Here is a 20,569-nt window from a genome sequence, read left to right on the forward strand (position 1 = left end):
AGAATGCCCTTTAAATTCTGGCTTTCTTTTAGGCCACCACCACCTATCATGACAGATGGTGAAGATTTGGATTACACTCATTTTACAAACCAGCAGAGTTCCACACGGCATTTCTCAAAATCAGAGTCCTCTCATAAAGGTAAGAAGAGTATGTATGGTCAAGTTTAGGATCTTTTTTAAAAAAAATAGAAGCCTCATGTTGTAGTGGAAAAATCAAATTCTGTGTTCCACTAGAGTGCAAAAATAAGTTACTCTCTCAGCACATTGCTGTAGCACTCCTCAATGATTAAAACAGTAACAAGACAGAAAACAGAACACTCTAAATTGTATGTAAGATATTCTGTTTATTTACATTTTCCTCTAGAAGCTTTCATCAGATTCACTTTTTTTTTTTTTGAGACAAGAGTCTCACTCTGTCCCCCACGCTGGAATGCAGTGGCATGGTCTCGGCTCACTGCAGCCTCCACCACCTGGGTTCAAGTCATGCTTCCATCTCAGCCTCCCAGGGAGCTGGGATTACAGGCGTGTGCCACCACGCTCGGCTAATTTCTGTTTTTTGTTTTGGTAGAGATGAGGTGTTACCATGTCACCCCAGACTAGACTCAAGTAATCCCTCTGCCTCGGCCTCCCAAAGTGCTGGGATTACAGGCATGAGCCACTGCACCCAGCTCTTTCATCAGATTCTTAAAGGGTGATGGTGACCTCCATTTAGATCTGCAGGACTGCATTTTCTATAGTGGCTCTTGTTTCCTATCTGCCCATGACTCTTATTAATTAGATTTAAAATATGCATGCACAACTCCCACGTAACGTTTATGCAAAAGAAAAATGGAATAAAGCATAAAGAAACAATAGGGATATCTAAACTGGATGAAACCTTTAAAATGTGTTACCAGAAAGGGGTCCCAGTTCAGATTCCAAGAGAAGGTTCTTGGATCTCGTGTAAGAAAGAATTCTAGGGGAATCCAGAGAGTAAACTGGTAGAAGCAAGTTTATTAAGAAAGTAAAGGAATAAAGAATGGCTGCTCCATAGGCAGAGCAGCAGTGTGGGCTGCTGGTTACCCATTTTTATGGTTATTTGGTTATATGCTGATTAATACAAGGGGTGTATTATTCAGGAGTTTTCTGGGAAAGGGGTGGGCAAATCCTGGAACTGAGAGTTCCTTCCCTTTGTAGACCTTATGGGTAACTTCTGATGTTCCCATGGCATCTGTAACCTGTCATGGCTCTGGTGGGAATGTCTTTTAGCATGCTAATGCATTATAGTTAGCATATAATGAGCAGTGAGGACAGCCAGAGTTCAGATCTGTCACCGTCTTGGTTTTGGCCAGCTTCTTTACCACAGCCTGTTTTATCAGCAAAGTCTTTATTACCTGTGTCTTGTGCTGACCTCGTATCTCATCCTGTGACCTAGAATGTCTGACCTCCTGGGAATGCAGTCCAGCAGGTCTCAGCCTTCTTTTATTCAGCCGCTGTTAAAGATGGAGTCGCTCTGGTTCAGACGCCTCTGACAGACGAACAGTTGGGTTGTATTTGCTCTTGCAAGGATCTGGGTTCACTTATGTACATATTTATGAGAGTTGTAAAATTAAATGCTGAAAAAGATAGTTTCTTATATTGATTTCCTCCTCTACAAAATGGAGGCAGTCTAAATAGAAAGTGTCAGAGTTGTCAGGATCATGAAAAATTACATATGTAATAGAAGTTTGCAGAGTGCAGTAGACTTTGCAAATATATTAGATCTCATTAATTGATGCATTTTTTGGTTAGGATTTTTGAAGACTTAGGTGATATTGTTAGTATTCATTTCTAAGTCTAATAATAATGTCCCGAAATGTCTTTAAATTACATTTTCTGCTGTTATTTAAAAATACCATTGCAAAAATGACACTCTGGAATACTTAAATCAGAATCTCTGGATGGAGGTTGTCAAGCATTTGCATTTTTAAGAAAGCTTCCCTCCCCCCAATTCTGACTTGCATCCCGTACTGAGAAGAAGACAAAAGGCATTATTTTAAAAATAAGGTTAGTTGGACATTATAAACATCTTCATCAAAACATCCCACCTCAGCTTCCATCAGTTGGTGGCATTTTCACTGTCCCCGATTTAACAAAGTAGCTCGTATTTTTCTTTCTCAAACTACATGTATCACCTTTTGAGGGGGACCTTACTGTCTTAGACGTACATTTGATGCATAATACTAAACTAACACATTGATTCTGTGTATACGTCACAATCAAGAATAAAGTACCATTTGAAATGTATAGAAATAAAGTTATTTTACTTGGGCAGGGAGAAAAAGCTGTCTGAGTTTCAAAGGTTTTTCTTTAATTGTGTTTCCTTTTTTCTTCCCCTCCCCAGGTTTTCATTACAAGCATTAAAAACCTAGGAATCTGCCTTGAAAATGGACTCACTATAGCAAATATTACTGGGTGATACAGAATGAATTCTACACTTATTTTTTTCTCCTGTGTTTGCATTCCTGGGATTTATCCTCAAGTATATTTCTGACCATAAATAATTTTTAATTCATTTCAAATATTTTGGTTATTTGTAATCACTTGGGCAGTATAAGAAAATGTAGCTTCTGAATATTGGCCACCTCTATGCTGCATATACTTCTTGGAATATAGTATCTAAGAGCTCTGTAAACTGCCATTTTGTTAGGTATGGAATTTGGCATCTAGGGAGTAGGCCTTAATTAGCAATTCAAATTTTGTGGAGATGAATGATCAAAGTAAAACAATGTTTGGATGCAACGCAGAATAAAAGAATATAAGAAATAGCTTTTTGTTGCATTAGTGTATGATATTTTGAAGGAGAGAGCCTTTGCTTTTTGTATTCTTTAGGAAAAGAAAATCACTACCATAAAGTATTTTAAAAAAAGAAACTCTTGAAGCAATTGAAATACGTTATTCTGACTAGATGGACTATAGAGGTTTTGCATATTCCTTCTCAGCCCTCCTGGGAGATTGGCCTAGATAGCATTCTTTAACAGTTACTCAGCTTTTGACTCAGTAGCAAGGCTTTCCGAAGCCCCTGGGCAATGGACCATTTATTGGTATTTATTGACAAAAATTTAGTTCTCTGAAATTTTAACTCAGATATATGAAAAACTTTGTATTCCATCTCTTGTTTTTCATTTACTTGTAGAGCCAAGGAAATGGAATTGAAAGATGATTGCATAAGTAATGATGCCATCCTTCTCTCTGGCTGTAGACTGAAGTTTTTCTCTTGCTTAAAGTCATATCTATATTTGTTGATAACCTCTCAATAATGTTGTGTTTACATACCAATGATTAGATTAATTCAACTTGAAGTTGAATGTGATAAAGTGGTTATTTATCCAAGTATTTTTTTTTTTTTTTTTGAGATGGAGTCTCACCCTGTCACCCAGGGTGGAGTGCAGTGGTGCAATCTTGACTCAGTGCAACCTCCACCTCCCGGACTTGAGCAATTCCCCTGCCTCAGCCTCCCGAGTAGCTGAGATTACAGGTGTGTGCCACCACACACGGCTAATTTTTGTATTTTTAGTAGAGAGGGGGTTTCACCATGTTGGCCAGACTGATCTCGAACTCCTGACCTCAAGTGATCCACCTGCCTCGGCCTCCCAAAGTACTGGGATTACAGGTATAAGCCATTGCATCCAGCCAGCCAAGTATTTGGTTTTAAACATTTGTATTCCTTTGTGCAAGGGATTGTATTTTGTACAAGACCTTCAAGCCCCTCTTCAAGAAATTGAGTCTTTGTGTAGCTGCTGACCTTACTGCCATATTTATTTTCCCATACTGCTTAGCTGACAAATGGCAATCAAGCTCATTTGTACTTCCTCTCTCTCTCTCTCTCTCTCCCCCCCCCGCTTCATATATAACTTGACTTGCTATTATTTTTCATTGTATAAATCTGAAATTCTTGACATTTCAATATGGCATTTGTTTAGGAAAGAAATATATAGGTCACTAGAGAAAAACGTTAATTTTTTTCCTACTGGAAATTGCCTTCTGTTTGCCTTATCTTTTCAGATAGTCTTTAAAGTTGGGCAATATTCAAACAGCTCATTTTGAGAAAGATTTGTAGTTTCATAAAGTTTGTTCATTTCAGGAATTTAAGTAAAATCATCTGAATTAAGTGTTGGGCAAATGTTAATCAGAAAGATAATCTGCATCCCTACATTATATAGTCATTTTGGAGAAATGGAGGAAAAGGAAAATAACAGGACTTTTTATAGCTATGATAAATAAAAACCTCCATTTAAATAAGGAAGTTGGAGACAAAATGGAAGGTCCTGGCCTTAAGTCAAATTCCAGATAGTGGTTTCAATATCCAAAGCTTAGGCCTTGTTTACTTATAGTAATGCTATATTTTTCTTTATCTGCCCTGTGATTTTGCTTCGTGTCCTTCAAAGTTTTTTTATTGTAATTTTAAAGGAGAAAACAGTGTATTTTTATTTGATAACTAGGCAAAATCATTTGCCATTTTTTATTTCATAAATATTTATTTTTCTATCTCATACAATGATCAGTTTTACTTTAGAAATTCTGCATTTCTCTTGCCTCTCATGTACTTCATCCAGTTATTTATTATTGTAAAATGTTAACTGGAGGTACTTCATTCAAAAAAATTTCATACCACTTAACACTTTCCCGGAATGCTAGTGTTTCAGCTGTCTTAGTAAGTGACCAAAGGTGGTATTTCCCTTGTGATAGCTAATTCAACATCTTTATTGAAAATTTGTTACTTTTTTTAAAGGTTTTTAAAAGATTACAATTTTAAAATATTTTATGTTTATTTTATTTTTGTGTAAAGCAAACACTTTTTAAATAATATCAGAGTAATTATTACCCTATGAATAAGGAGATAGAAATGCAATTCAGCCAGTTAAATCCTCTTACTCTTTCTCATTCAAGTAATGTAATAATGTTTGAGACTATAGAAGCAACTCGTGTATTTTAATGAACTGCCAGACACTTTTCACTGTGTTCTCTGCTTTTTACTTGGTCATTTTTATATACATGTGGAAGCATTTATTTTTGTTGTTGTTGTTCCTGCTGCTAGAACACATGCAGTTTAATTTTTAGGCCCACAATGTATTATGCTTTAATGTTGTGATGTGAACTAATACTTCTGGCCTCGGAAAACCTTTCTGTTTCTGTATCTTTGTCCTTTGGAGGCCAGGCCTCATTAACACCTGTATTGTTGAATAAGCACAATATGTTATGGAGCTTTATCATAAGGCTGCTTGACATAGACACCCACTCTCCTCCACATTTTATAAATCATTGTTTGGAAGTAAAGTTAGGTAAGAGTCAAATTAAATGTTTTGACTTGAAAAATACTTGACTTTTGCGTTCAAACCACTGTTAGACATACGTATTTTATTAGACATAAGTATTTTATTTTGGGACTGGACAGTTGCTTTACATGTATTTAAAGGAACATTGTGATTTTCAGAAAGTGGCTTTGCATACTATTGAATTGCTAGTTCCCAAGTTACTTTACAACCACCAGCAGCATACCAATAAATTACAAAAGCAGAAAATGAAAATTAACCCTAGGTGTTCTGATGATAGAGAAATAGCTGAATTAGAAAAGAAAGATATGGATAGATGCTCTTAGAAGGAAAACCTTTTTAGAATGGCAATGACTGCTTGGATCTAGGTCAACAGATTCAAAAATGTGTGACCTTGTGTTTGTGTTTACTGAACTCACTCTAGAAAATTCTGGACCCAATTCATTAACTCTCCTTTTCTTCTCTAATGTGTACTGAAGCTGAGCTGGATAATGAGGGAATTCATTGCTGACTGTTGCTCATCACTTTCCCTCAAAGTCAGAACTTTTCAGTATGAAAATAATTAGCTTTTAACTGATTATTAATTTTCTTTAATACTGTGAAAACTTGTCTGAAATTCGTGTTGTGCCCGATTGGAAATACCTACTGTAATATGGTGCATTCATTTTACCCCATAAGTGGTTAACATTTTAGGTCCTAGATTTTTAATGTCCTGCCTTTGTGTAAACATCACTTTGGGGAATACCGAGATGATTCATTATTCAGTGATTATTTTCTTGAAAGATAACTATGATGATTGGCTGTAAAATCTTCAGCCTAATAAAGGAGTGAGATCTCTGTGTAAACAGCTTTCTGAAGGACTGATACTAGAATATTACTTGCAGCCAAAGGCTTTTTCCCTTTTGAGAAGACGGTATTTGTGTAGGGAGTGCTAAGGTAGACTTCATTGTACATCGAGTGCCATATTCTGATGAAACAATCGTAACAAAATCAAAACCTCATGCTTCAGCAAAAAGGAGAAAAGATCTTTAAATTACTTTGTCTGTTACTGCTCATAGAGAACTATATAAAATGGTCCCATTTTCTCATTTCTGGTGGTGCCTGTGAGTCTTAAAGCCATATCTGCTTATCTTACTGTTGATAGAATACTTTTTTCTTTTTAGCCCGTGGTACGTAATATGGGCAGATAGAAGCAAACTGGAGACTGTCCTGTTAATGCTGCATGGGGCACAGTGTCATTCAAATTATTGATGGAAGAATCTCTTTTATCCATGGTGAGAGGTAGGAATATTAAAGGAAAGAGTCAGGATATTGTTGCTCCTGGTATTTAACAACTGTTATTAGAAATGCTGAAATTTAATTCTAGAGAAGTCAAGAAAAAAAGAGTAAACTGAGAAAATCTCACTACTACAGAGTAACTTTTACAATGAGACCTGCACTTTATGCCAGCGCTGTTTGTGAGGAGCAGTACTGCCTTAAATTAGTTTGACTCTGACTGATGTCAGTGTATGTTACTTCCTTTATGTGACTGACAGTCAACTTTCCATTGAGATCCAACATTCACAGATGATCCCCAAGCATCCTTGTCATCAGAAGCTTTGGACCTTTTCTGCCACTGACTTATGGCTGATCTGTAACACAATAAATACATAATTTTATTTCATGTTGTCTGTCAACCTCTGAATAAACAGTGGCATGACCAAAAAGACTGGTAGAAGGAGAGAGAATTTCCTGGCCAAATCCTTCATACCAGGTGGCCACTTCTTGAGTAATTGAAAGTTGACTGTCTTCTATGGTGACGATATAGAAGATACTTCCAAAGGTTCTGTTATGCAGTGAAGACATTCAGATTATTTGTAAGAATTTCACCAACACCCTTGTGTATTGAAGTGCTTAACCATTAACAGAAAAAAAGGAGAAAACCAAACAAAACAGACATTTACTTGAAATGGGAGATTTGCTAATGTGAAGAGTGTTTCTATTTTATTACTTTTAAGAGAAAAGCAGGAAAACTTTTGCTATGATAAGAAAGACACCAGAGTGGTGATTCTATTTGATACCACAAGCTAACGCAATCATGTAAGTAATCATGTTGAGTTGTAGAAATATGTGGCCCTAAAAACCATTCTCTTTCTCTTACATATATATATATATGTGAACACTGCCTAGTAACATTTTAATAGGTTTAAGATGCATTTGTACATTCTCAGCAAACTAGAAAATGTTTTTTCTCTTTTTGAATAACTTCATAGCATAGGGAACCAGCACTGTGCAGGTTTCAGCATTTCAGATAAGGACAGAATTAATTGTGTAACTTAGTGCCCTGTTATTCATTGCTGAGGTTCCTATATAAAGAACAGAAAAATTGAAAGATGGGTTTGAGCGACATTTTCTTCACAAAAGATCAAGGAGTAAGAAGTAAGGGAAGACAGCTAAGAGAACATACTATGACATATAGAATTGGGATACATTTTTGTTGTGCTGGATTTCAGGCTATAATTGCTAAAATAATTTCTAGCTATTTGGCGAGAGGGTTTTTGACATCAGAATTTTTGTACTTCTGGTCAAACTGACCTTGGAGATCCCTGTGGTCTCTAATTTCAGCTCTTGCTGTAAACTGCAAGCCAAATGCTGTTTCTCAGAAAGAGCTATATTTTTCTCTTCTTACAGGCAACCCAGTATTTATTTCATAAAGTGTTATAAATACTGAGAGGATACACGGGGGAGATAGAATATCAAAATGATGCTCCAAAATGAGAATTCTCTATAATGGGGTTTTCCCTAAGAAGAATCTATCCCAGCACATATTTTGAAAAGGTGCTGAATTAAAAAGTACAAGAGTTTGCTCATATAAATCAAGTTGCTCAGGAAATCTGAGGTGATGCTGTCATTTGTCTCATAAATTAGAAAAGTGATCTCTTGAGAGAGAGACTACACATTGCCTGGGCACTTTCAGATTCTTTAGTAAGTGCCGCTTTGATATTTGGAATGTGGATATGTTTATAAAACAAATGGATTGTTATTCCAAATGCTCATGGATTTATAACCAAGCCCCAGAAGAATATGCAGCTTTGAAATAGTTATTTTGTGGAATTGAACAGAACCTTGATGGAATATAGTTGCCTGTGTGAGGACAGAAAACAAAGAGACTGCCTCAAACTACATGCCTATCTAGACATTAAGTGAAACTGTGAGGGACATTTTGTGGATGCCTTAAAGGTGACCAGTGGTGGGTTCTGATGGGAATATACACACCCATCTGGACTAGGCCAGTGGAAGCAGAGTCTCTTTCAGTTCACCTCCATACAGCAGAAGTTGTTCCTGCTCATGACCTCATTGAGGAAAATGAGAATTGTGGTGCTGGTGACTTTCATGTGTCTTGGGAGGTTCAGGTGTTCAACATCGTTAAGGCACTCCCAGAACGCAAACCTCCTTTTTAAAATGCCAATTGTACATCTACATTAATTCATCTATGCAAGCTTGTGTTTTCATGGTTTGTTTTTTACACCATATTTCTCATTGGGTTCTTTAAACATCAAGTTTAATATTGATATTATGAATAATTTTTAAACCAAAGTATTCTCTAAGTCTTTGTGCTTTGTTTTCCTGAATGGTTTGACCAAGGTAAATATCAATCTTGTCCTTCTCTCTTAATAAAGTCATCCATTTGTTAAGTCAGTGGTCTCTGTCTCATGTTTTTGTTGTTTCTTTACAACATTCAGGGAAAGTTACGTAAATAGCAATCATAAGTATTATTATGATTGTTATTTTTTACAAAATGACCCTAATAGGTCTGTTTAATAACAGTAAAATTTTCTCTCCATTTCCATACACTTTCTATAAATATGTATAACATGATAACGATGCCTGGTGTATTGAAATTCTCAATAAATACTGCCAAGTATGGATCAGTTGGAGAAGTAGCTTTGTTTTGTCTGTGGTGTTTGGTGGTTTGATTGATGTATTTGGGAGAAAAAAACAGGTAAATGGGTGTTCACACAATAATTCCAGTGATTAAAGACCCCATGCACAGCTCTGCACTATACCTGACACCTTGTGGACACTTAAATGTATTTTGAGAAAATGGATATTAATAACTGATTTATTCAATATTTTACCTTCATAAAAATTTTGTTACTTGGTTTGGTAGAATAGCCACGATGTGGGAAATGATTCTGCAAAAATGTATCAGGTATGTTAAAAATAATATTTTCAATGACTACTAAATTTATTTTTAAAGATGTCACTATTTAGCGATCCTAGAGCACATTCTCTAGGCCTCAGATTCCTCTATGGCAAATATAGCAGGGAATCTAAATGATTTCTGTAGTCTCTGCTAGATCTTGAGTAGTACCAATGATGTGCAGGTGATACTGTTTTATTTAGTTGAAGAAGATTAGTATGTTGATTTCAACCTTTGGTCTCTAAATAAATACTAAAGTTGCCAGTGGAAAAAGTTGATGCATCTAGAAGCCAATTTAAAAATTAAATATGCAAGTAAAATAGCTCCCTTTAATCTGTGGTAAGAGGTACTCAGGGTGATAGGGTGGTTTGTGGGGAATATGACTTGAGTCTGATTGTCAGGCTATGGCCATGTGGCCATGTTAAGAGGTAGCATACTAGAAAGTTCCTTCTTAAAGCAGCTAAGAGGCCACTGTCCACCTCGCACATGTTAGAAATTTGGAGAACCCTTTAAGAGGGTTTTGGACTACTGCAAATCCTAGAATCACAGTTTCAAGACAATTTTGCCTTCATTTCAAGGGCAGGAAGACCAGTTCCCCCCCTCCATTGTGTTTGGGTATCATTCTTAAATGAACGAACGCAAAACTAAAGGCTGCAGCAAAATCAGTGTAGTAAAGAAATCTACAGGAATAAGGAGATGTGGGGTCCTAGTCCAGGTTTTGCTATGAGCTTGTTTCAGGAACTTGGGACATCATTTATCCTGCTGTATCTCAGTTCACTTGTCTGAAGCACTCCTTCAGGTATAACATTTGAGGATTCCTGCTGTCAAGGGCTGCTGGTTTCTTTTAAGATGTTGCCAGGAAGAGAGCAGCTTTATTCACTGCTGGGTGCCTGCAAAATCACAAAGACTTCCTAGACATTCCATCATGAAAGGCCTCAGCCATGATCTTTTGTTCTTTACTGCACTATTTTGCTACTTCTATCTCCACATGCAGTAGATTGTCATTAACTTGTTATGTGTTTTTCTAACCAATATCCGTCTCTGTGTTTTATTCCCAAGGCTGAAATTTGAGCCTCTTTCCTCAAATGGTCTTTGGATGTTCTTGTAAATTAACCCCACTAGTATGTCTTGCTTACCATACTTCCAGGACACACCCACTTTTCTTATCAATTCCTCAGCCTAATCATGCAAATTTGGTTTTGGTCATGTAGATCATAACATACCCTTAATTATGCCTGCCATTTACAATTATTTTGTGTCATTACCTGATCTTTGCCATCACTAGCAGTGCTCTTTGTGCCTAACTAATCATTTTGAAACTTTTCCTGCTGATCTGTCAATACCTCATTCCTTCACATCCCTGACCAGGCTGCAGGGGCTCTCAAACACAGGTGACTCTGTCATTGACTCTACGGGTTTATGTATGTATGAAAATGGCCTTTTCTGGTCTGGACAGGACCAATTGGTGTATATCAATTGGTGTATAAAATTTCTTATTTGGTGTCAAGCCTGAGAACTCTGCCTAGCCCTACATCTTGAAGATTTTCTCCATTGTGGAGTGGATTTTTGTATAAAGTGTGAGGTTTAGGATAAGCTTTGTGGTTTTTGCCTGCATGTTCAGTTGCTCCAGAACCATTTTCCTGATACCTTTTAAAAATCTCCCATTTCTAGTTTGATTCTGTTGTGGTTAGAGATTACACTCTCTTCATGATTCCAATTTCATTAGAAGTTTGCTTCATGGCCTGGGATATTGCCTGTTTTAGTATATGTTCCATAACCACTGAAAAGCACATGTGTTGCTGTTGGGTAGTGTGTTCTATATACTCATTCTCCTTGACTTATTGTGGGGTTATGTCTGCATGAAGTCATTAAGTTGAAAGTGCCTTTTCACGTTAATATTTTTAATTTATGATGGATTTATCCAGATTTAACACCATTGTCATACAGTCAGGGGCCATCTTTATGTTGAGTAGATCTTGTTGGCCAATTGGTATTGTTGAGTTCTTCTGTATCCTCTGGTTTATGTCTAGTTATTCCATCAGTTGTCAAGAGAGGTGCTGAAGTCTCTACTTCCAGATTTGTCTATTTTTTTATTTCAGTTGCTATCAATTTTTGCTTCACATATTTTGCAGCTGTCATTTAATACTCCATATGTGTATGTGTGTATGTATATATATGTATATAGCAGAGTTCTCCAAAGGGACAGAACGAATAGGATATATAAATATGAAAGAGTTTATTACGAAGAATGGACTTCCATGATTATAAGATGGAGTTCCACTATAGGTCGTCTGCAAGCTGGGGAAGAGAGAAGCTGATATCGGCTGTGTCCAAGTCTGAAAGCCTCAAAACCAGGGAAACTGCAGCTTTCAGTCTGTGGCCAAAGCCCAAGGTCCCATGGTAAGCCACTGGTACAAGTCACAGAGTCCAAAGGCCAAAGAACCTGAGGTCCAATGTCCAGGGCAGGACGAATGGAAGGAAGCATCCAGCACGGCAGAAAGAAGGCAGCCAGAAAAGTCTGCAGGCAAAGCTGATCCTGTCTTCTTCCACCTGCTTTGTTCTAGGCGCACTGGCAGCTGATTGGATGGTACTCACCCATACTGGGGGTGGGTCTTCCTCTCCCAGTCCACTGACACAAATGTCAATCTCCTTCACAGACACACCCAGAAATACTTTACCAGCCATTTAGGTATCCTTCAAGTTGACACCTAATATTAATCACAGATACATACACATGTAGGATTGTCATGTCTTAGTGGAGTGATCATCTTACCATGGACAGGTACTGGTTGTTGGCCTGTCAGGAATCAGGCCGCACAGCAGGAGGTGAGCAGCAGGCCAGTGAGCATTACCACCTGAGCTCTGCCTCCTGTCAGAGCAGCAGCAGCATTAGATTCTCATAGGAGCGCACACCTTATTGTGAGCTGCGCATGCAGAACATCTAGGTTGCTGTCTCCTTATGAGAATCTAATGCCCAATGATCTGAGGTGGAACAAATTCATCCCAAAACCATCTCCACCCCGCCCACCTACCCTTGTCCATGGAAAACCTGTTTACAAAACCAGTACCTGGTGCCAAAAAAGTTGAGGACCCCTGGTTTTGAAAACTTTGTAGTTTTCTTAGTCCGATATATATAAGAGAACAAGAAAGCCCAGGGAAACCATGTTCCTTAGGTTCTGAAGTTCCTTGACTTATTTTTTGTTGAGAGTCTAATGTTGGTTTTATAATACGATGTTTAGGTGTTTTAGTTTATTTAGTGGGAGGGATAGGGAAAAGTATGTCTATTTTATTTCCTAGAAATGGGAGTCTCCAATATTTACATATTTTAATCTCTTAATTAGGTTTTGAGATTTATTTCACTAGGAATTCATTTTGATGTAATTACTTGTATTTTCTGTTCATTTCTGCCTATGCTGTTTATTAAACAGCCAACCCATTTTTTATAGATTTGAAATCCACTTGTAATAGTTCTAATTCTATACAGTTTCTGTTTAAAAAATTTTCTTACCTTTGTGTAGTGCCGCATTTTAAATTACTAAATTAATGTGTAGTGAGACATGTTCATTTTTATTACTCTTTCAAAAAAAATCTATTGGTATTATTTCATATTCCTCCAGTGGAAAATTAAAGCTGTTTTGGCAATTTCTTTTCCTTTTTTTCTTTTAGCATGTTCTGCGTTTATTTATTTTGCTAGTGTATTTTTTATTATGAAATCTGCATAACAAAGTATGAAATTTTACTATTTTAAGTGTACGATCCAGTGATATTAATTTTATTCACAGTGTTGGTCATTACTATTACTATTTCCAAAACTTTTCAGTCACCCAAAATATAAACTCTGTACGCATTAAGCAGTAATTCCCCATTCTTTCCCTTCCCCAACTTCTAGCAATCTAACCTTTTTGTCTTTATGAATTTGCCTGTTTTAGATATTTCATAACGGTGGAATCAACCTACTTCTTTCATGTCTGGCTTGTTATACTTCGCATACTGTGTTCGAGGTTCCCTCATGTAACGTGTATCAGCAGTTCATTCCTTTTTATGGCTGAGTATTCTAAGTATATATCACATTCTGTTTATGCAGTTATCTATTCATAGACACTAGATTGTTTCCACCTTTTGGCTAGTGTGAATAATGTTTAAATGAACATTGTAGTACAAGTATTTGAGTCTCTGTTTTCATTTCTTCTGGTTATATATGTAGGAATTGCTGGGTCATATGATAACTCTCTGTTTAACTTTTGGAAGAACCACTAAACTGTTTTCTATAATGAGTGCACCATTTTACATTCCCATCAGCAGTTTCTCCACATCCTCATCAACACTTGTTCTTTTCTCTTTTTTTCCCTGATAGTCATCCTAATTGTGTGTGAAATAGGGCTCTAACTTCATTATTTTGCATCTGGAAACCTAATATATGTCTCAGCACTATTTGTTGAAGAAATTTTCTTTTTCTCATTGAATCAACTTGGCACCTTTAAGGGAAACCAATTGGCCATAAGTTTGTGGGTTTATTTCTGGACTTCAGTTCTGTTCCATTGGTCTATATGTTTAGCCTTATGCCACTACTACACTATTTTGATTACTGGAGCTTTGTAGGAAGTTTTGAAATTGGGGATTGTGAATCCTCCAGTGTTTTTTCTTTTTTCTTTTTTTTTTTTTTTCAGGATTATTTTGGCTGTCAGGGGCCCCATTGCAATTCCAAATGAATTTTAAGATTAACCTTTTCATTTCTACAAAAATACTGTAGCAATTTTGATAAGGATTGCATTGAATCCACAGGCCTTTGGAGTAACATTGCCATCTTAACCATACTGAGTTTTGCAATCCATGATCATGGAATATTTATTTATGCTAATTTTTAATTTTTTTCAATTATGTTTTGTAATTTGTTGTGTATAGTCTTTCACACCTGTGATTAAATTTATTCCTTATTATTCCTTGGTATATTAGAAGCTATTGTAAATGGAATTGCTTTCTTAATTTCCTTTTTCGATTGTTCATTACTAGTGTATAGAAACAACTGATTTTAATTTATTGATCTTAGAACCTGCAGTTTTGCTGAATTCAGTTATTAACTCTAGTAACTATCTTGTGGATTCGTTGGGATTTTCAATATATAGGATTATATCATAGGCAAAAGGTAGTTTTGCTTCTTCCTTTCAAATTGAGATGCCTTTGTATTAGTCTGTTTTGCATTACTAGGAAGAATTACCTCAGGCTGGGTAATTTCTGACAAAAAGAGGTTTATTTGGCTCATGGCTCTGCAGGCTGTACGATAAGCATGATACCAGTATCTGCTTCTGGTGAGGACTTCAGGAGGCTTACAGTCATCGTGGAAGGCCAAGGGATAGCAGGTGTGTCATGGCAAGAGAGGGAGCAAGAAAGAGGGAGGAGGTCTCAGACTCTTCTTAACAACCAGATCTCATATGAAATCATTACTGTGGGGAGAACACCAAGCCATTTATGAGGGGCCTGCTCCCATGACTCAAACACCTCCCACTAGGTTCCACCTCCAACATTAGAGATCACATTTCAACATGAGATTTGGAGTTGAAATCTAAATATTTAAACTATATAATTCTGCCCCTGGCTCCCCAACCCTGATGTCCTCCTCACATTGCAAAATACAATCATTCCTTCCCAATAGTCCCCAAAAGTCTTAACTCATTCTGGTGTCAACTCAAAAGTCTCATCTGAGACTCAAGGCAAGTTCCTTCCACTTATGAGTCTGTAATATCAAAAGTAAGTTATTTACTTCTAAGATGCAATGTTGATTCAGGCATTGAGTAAGCATTCTCATTCTGAAAGAGATGTTGGCCAAAAGAAAGGGGCAACAGACTTAGCAAGCAAGTCCAAAACCCAGCAGAGAAGACATTAAACCTAAAAGCTCCAAAATAATTCTTGACTCCATGTCTCATATCCTGGGAACACTGGTTCAAAGGGGTAGGTCCCCAAGGCTTTAGACAGCTCAACCCCTGTGGGTTTGCTGGGTGCAGCCTCTGTGGCTGCTCTCCTGAGTTGGAGTCCAATGTCTGCAGCTTTTTAAGTTAAAGGTGCACACTGCTGGTGACTATCATTCTGGGGTCTGGAGGGCAGTGAACCCCTTCCCAAAGCTGCACTAGGCAGTGCCCAAGTGAGGACTCTGTGGAGCCTCCAACTCCACATTTTCCCTTGGCAGTGTCCTAGTAGAGATTTTCTGTGGACGCTCTGCCCCTATAGCAGGCTGCCTGGGCACCTAGGCTTTCTGATACATCCTCTGATATCTAGGTGGAAGCTGCCAAACCTCCTCCACTCTTGCGCACACCTGCAGACTTACCACTCTGTGGATTCTTCCAAGACTTACAGCTTTTATGCCTTTCAGAATGGCATCTTGAGTTGTACCTGGGTCCCTTTGAGCTTTGGCTGCATCTAGAACCACCAGAATGCAGGAACATCTCTCCAAAGTGGCACAGAGCAGCAGGATCCTGGGCCTGGCCCCTGAAACTATTCTTTGCTCCTAGGCTTCTGGGCCTGTGATGCGAAGGGCCACCTCAGATATTTCTGGAATGCCTTGAGACCTTTTTAAAAATTGTCTTGGCTATTAGGACATGACTCCCATTTATTCATGCTAATATCTCTAGTAATGGTTGCTTGCTCAAATTCCTCACCTGGAAATGCTCTTTCCTTCTCTACCACGTGGCCAGGGTGTAGATTACCCAAATTGTTATGCTCTTCTTCCCTTTTAATGATAAGTTCCAACTTTAAGTTCTTTCTGTGCTCCATATCTGATCATTGGCCATGAGAAGCTGACACACCAAATCTTGCATGCTTTGCTGCTTAGAAATTTCTTCCACCAGATACCCTAAGTCACCACTCAAGTTCGGTCTTCCACAAAGTCATAGGGCATGGGCAGATGTAGTGATGTTCATTGCTAGGCATAGCAAGAGTAATCTTTGCTCCAGTTCCCAGTAAGTTCCTCTTTTCCATCTGAGACTTCATCAGCCCAGCCTTCACTCTCCATATTTCTATTAGCATTTTGGTCACAATCATTTAAACAGACTAAGAAGTTTCAAACTTTGTCTTCCTATCATCTTCTGAGCCCTCCAAACTATTCCAACCTGTGCCTACGACCCAGTTTTAAAGCTTCTTCTGCATTTGCAGCTGTCGTTATCACAATGCCCCACTTCTTGGTACCAATTTTCTGCATTAGTCAATTTTGTATTTCTATAAGGGAATAGTTGAGGCTAGGTAATTTATTTGGATCGTGGTTTATTTGGATCATGGTTTTGTAGACTGTACAAGAAATATGGCACCAGCATCTGCTTCTGGTGAAGGCCTCAGGAAGCTCTCAATCATGGTGGAAAGTGAGGGAGAAGCAGACATGTCATATGGCAAGGGAGGGAGCAAGAGAGAGGGAGAAGTTCCCAGACTCTTTTTAATAACCAGATCTCATGTGAATGTATTACTATGGGGAGAGCACCAAGCCTTTCATGAGGGATCTGTCTCTGTGACACAAACGCCTCCCACCAGCTCTACCTCCAACACTGGAGCTAATGCTTCAACATGAGATTTGGAGGATACAAATATCCAAACTATATCAGCCTTTTATATATTTTTTATTCTACTTTTTCTGGCTGGAATTTACAGTACAGTATTGAATAACAAGTGAAAGTGGGCATGAAAGGGCAATGCTTACCTCTTAGAATGAGTTAGGAATTGCTACCTCCTATTTTTTGGAGGAGTTTGGGAAGGATTATTTTCCATTCTTATTTATTTAGAGAATTGACCAGCAAATCCATCTGGTCCTATACTTTTTTTTTTTTTGAGATAGAATCTCCCTCTGTCATTTATGCTGGAGTGCAGTGACGCTATCTCTGCTCACTGCATCCTCCACCTCCCTTGGGTTCAAGCGATTCTCCTGCCTCAGCCTCCTGAGCAGCTGGGACTACAGGCGCATGCCACCATGCCCAGCTAATTTTTTGTAGTTTTATTAGAGATGGGATTTCACCGTGTTAGCCAGGATAGTCTTGATCTCCTGACCTCGTGATCCACCTGCCTCAGCCTCCCAAAGTGTTAGGATTACAGGCATGAACTACTGCACCCAGCCTGGGAGTGTTTTAATTACTCATTCAATTTCTTATTACAGGTCTGTTGGGATTATGCATTTCTTCTTGAGTTGGTTTAGGCAATTTGTGTCTCCAGGAATTGGTTCTTTTCTTCTAGATTATCTAACTTATGGGTATACAATTGTTCATATTATTATAATCCTTTTTTATTTTTGCAAATTTGAGATAATCCTTTTATTTTTGTAAGATTGATAGTAATGTTTCTACTCTTATTTCTAATTTAGTCATTTGCTGCTTCGCTTTTTGTCAGTCTTAACTAAAGGCTTATAATTTCATTTATCTTTTCAAATAAACAACTTTTGGTTTTGTTGATTTTGTTGTTTTTCTATTCTCTATTTCATTTATCTCTACTCTGATCTTCTTTCCCCCTTCTAGTTTTTTCTTGTTTCCTCAAAGTATAAAGTTAGGTTAATGGTTGGAGATTTTTCTCTTTATATGGGTATATACAGTTATAAGTTTCCCTCTGAGTATTGCCTTTGCTTCATCCTATAAGTTTTGGCATTGTGTGTGTGAGTATGTGTTTATCTTTATTATTTTCTATTTCCTGGTTTACCTTTTGATTTTTTTTTTCTTCATCCCATTGGTTTTATAGGGACGTGTTAATTTTCACACATTTGTAGTTTTTCCATATTCATTATATTGACTTCTAATTTCATTAAATTGTGATCAAAGAAGATACTTTGATTTTGATTTTATTAAATTTATTAAGAGTTATTTTGTGGCCCAACATAGTCTGTTCTGGACAGTGTTCCATATGCACTTGAGAAGAATGTGTGTTGTGCTGTTGATGGGTGGAGTGTTCTATATATGTTTGTTAGGTTTAATGGATTTATAGTGTTATTCAAATCCTCTACTTCTTTATTGGTCATCTGTTTAGATGTTCTCATTAGTAAAAGTGGTATATTGGAGCCTCCAACTATTATTGTAAAACTGTTTTTCCATTCAATTCTGTCAGTGTTTGCTTTATATATTTTGAAGCTATGTTTGGTGCAATATATGCTTATAATTTTTGTACTTTCTTGATGAATTTACTTTTTTATGAATATATAACGTCTTTATTTTTTGTAATTTTTTTAGACATGAAGTCAATTTTGCTTGGTACTAGTATAGCCATCCCAAGTCTCTTGATTACCATTAGCATGGAATATCCTTTTCCTTCCTTTCACTTTAACCTATTTGTGTCTTTAGATTTAAAGTGAGTCTCTTGTAGACAGAATATAATTGAATAATTTTTTAAAAATCCATTCTGCCGAACACTGCCTTTTCATTAATGAATATTAATCCATTGACAATTGAAGTAACTTTTGTTAAAGAAGGACTTCTGCCTGTCTGTCTTCCACATGGATAATGCCTTTTATTCCGTTCCTCATTTCCTCTATTATTGTTTTCTTTTGTGTTTAGTTGATATTTTTAAGTGAATTGTTTTTGCTTCCTTTTTCAGTTTCTTTTATTTTTTTAAATATTGTCTTGGTGACTACAATGGGGATTACATTTATCATAATAAATTTATAACAGTCTAGTTTGAATTGACATCGACTTCAATAGCATACAAAAGCTTTGTTCTCTTTACACTTGGATACAGGATGGGGAACTTCACACACTGGGGCCTGTTGTGGCATGTGGGGAGGGGGAGGGATAGCATTAGGAGAAATACCTAATGTAAATGATGAGTTGGTGCAGCACACCAACATGGCACATGTATACATACATAACAAACTTGCACGTTGTGCACATGCACCCTAGAACTTAAAGTATAATTTAAAAAACTTTGTTCTCTTTATATTGCTGTTGTGACATATTATATCTTTATATATTTTATGCCCAATAGTATAGATCTATAATTATTTTTTGTTTTTGTTTTTTAAATAATGTAGGGTAGGGATCCCCAACCCCTGGTACTGGTCCATGGCCCATTTGGAATTGGGCTGCACAGCAAGGGGTGAGTGGTAGGCGAGTGAGCATTAACTCCTGAGCTTCACCTACTGTCAGATCAGTGGTGGCGTTAGATTCTTAACAGTGTGAACCCTATCACGAACTGGGCATGCGAGAGATCTAAGTTGTATGCTTTTTATGAGAATCTAATGCCCGATGATCTAGGATGGAGCAGTTTCATCCTAAAATTATCCCCACCCCTCGTCTGTGGAAAAATTGCCTTACACAAAACCGGTCCCTGGTGCCAAAAAGGTTTGGGAATGCTGCTGTAGGACACAAAAAGTAGAGTTATAAATTAAGAATACTGTAGTGCTGGATTTTACATTCACTCATGTAGTTACATTTATCAGAGCCCTTTGTCTCTTCACACAGTTTTGAGTTATTACCAGTGTCCTTTCATTTCAACCTGAAGGTCTACCTTAGTATTTCTTTCAAGACATGTCTAGTGGTAACAGACTCCCTCGGTTTTTGTTTACCTTGGAATCGCCTAATTTCTCCCTCATTTTTGCCTGATACAGAAATTTTGGTTTTCAGTCTTTTTCATTCAGTGCTTTAAATATGTTGTTCCACATGCTTTTAGTTTTCAGTTTCTGATGGGGGAATTGGCTGTTAATCCTAATGAGGCTCCCTTGTACAAGGGGAGTTGCTTTATGTTGCTGCTTTCAATATTTTTTGATTTTTGAGAGTTTGATTATAATGTGCCTCAATGTGAGTATCTGAGTTGGGATTTGTTGAGATTCTTGGATGTGTAGATTCATATCTTTCATATTTAAGACAATTGTTTTAAAGTCTTTGTTTAGTAAGTCCACTATCTGGACTTTCTCAAGGATAGCATCTGTTCATTTATTTTGTTCCTTTAAGTAGGCCATATTTTTCTGTTTCTTTATATATCTTGTGATTTTTGTTGAAAACTGGACATTTGTATATGATAACCTTGGAAATTAGATGCTCACCCTTCCCTGGGGTTTGCATTTTCTTTCTATTTTTATTGTTGAAGGTTGTAGTAGTCCATTGTCTAGTGACTTTTCCAAACTATTTTGGCAGAGACTATATTG

At 37.2% G+C, this 20,569-nt stretch overlaps 1 protein-coding gene across 3 annotated transcripts in view; it reads left to right on the forward strand.

Annotated features, from left to right (window-relative positions):
* CCDC50 (coiled-coil domain containing 50) overlaps positions 1-20,569 on the forward strand; it is a 117,280-nt gene that overhangs the window by 62,076 nt on the left and 34,635 nt on the right. For 2 of the 3 annotated variants that reach the window (XM_033213053.1, XM_033213055.1), the window contains 2 exons: positions 33-139; positions 2,363-8,969. In XM_033213053.1, coding sequence (XP_033068944.1) covers positions 33-139; positions 2,363-2,382 — 127 coding nt within the window. In that variant the 3' untranslated portion in view covers positions 2,383-8,969. Of the gene's footprint in view, positions 1-32; positions 140-2,362; positions 8,970-20,569 lie in introns of those variants that run through there. The other variant, XM_033213054.1, reaches the window with a different exon arrangement.

This window comes from Trachypithecus francoisi, unplaced genomic scaffold, assembly GCF_009764315.1.
Source record: "Trachypithecus francoisi isolate TF-2019V2 unplaced genomic scaffold, Tfra_2.0 Lachesis_group0, whole genome shotgun sequence".
NCBI classification, from domain to species: Eukaryota; Metazoa; Chordata; class Mammalia; order Primates; family Cercopithecidae; genus Trachypithecus; species Trachypithecus francoisi.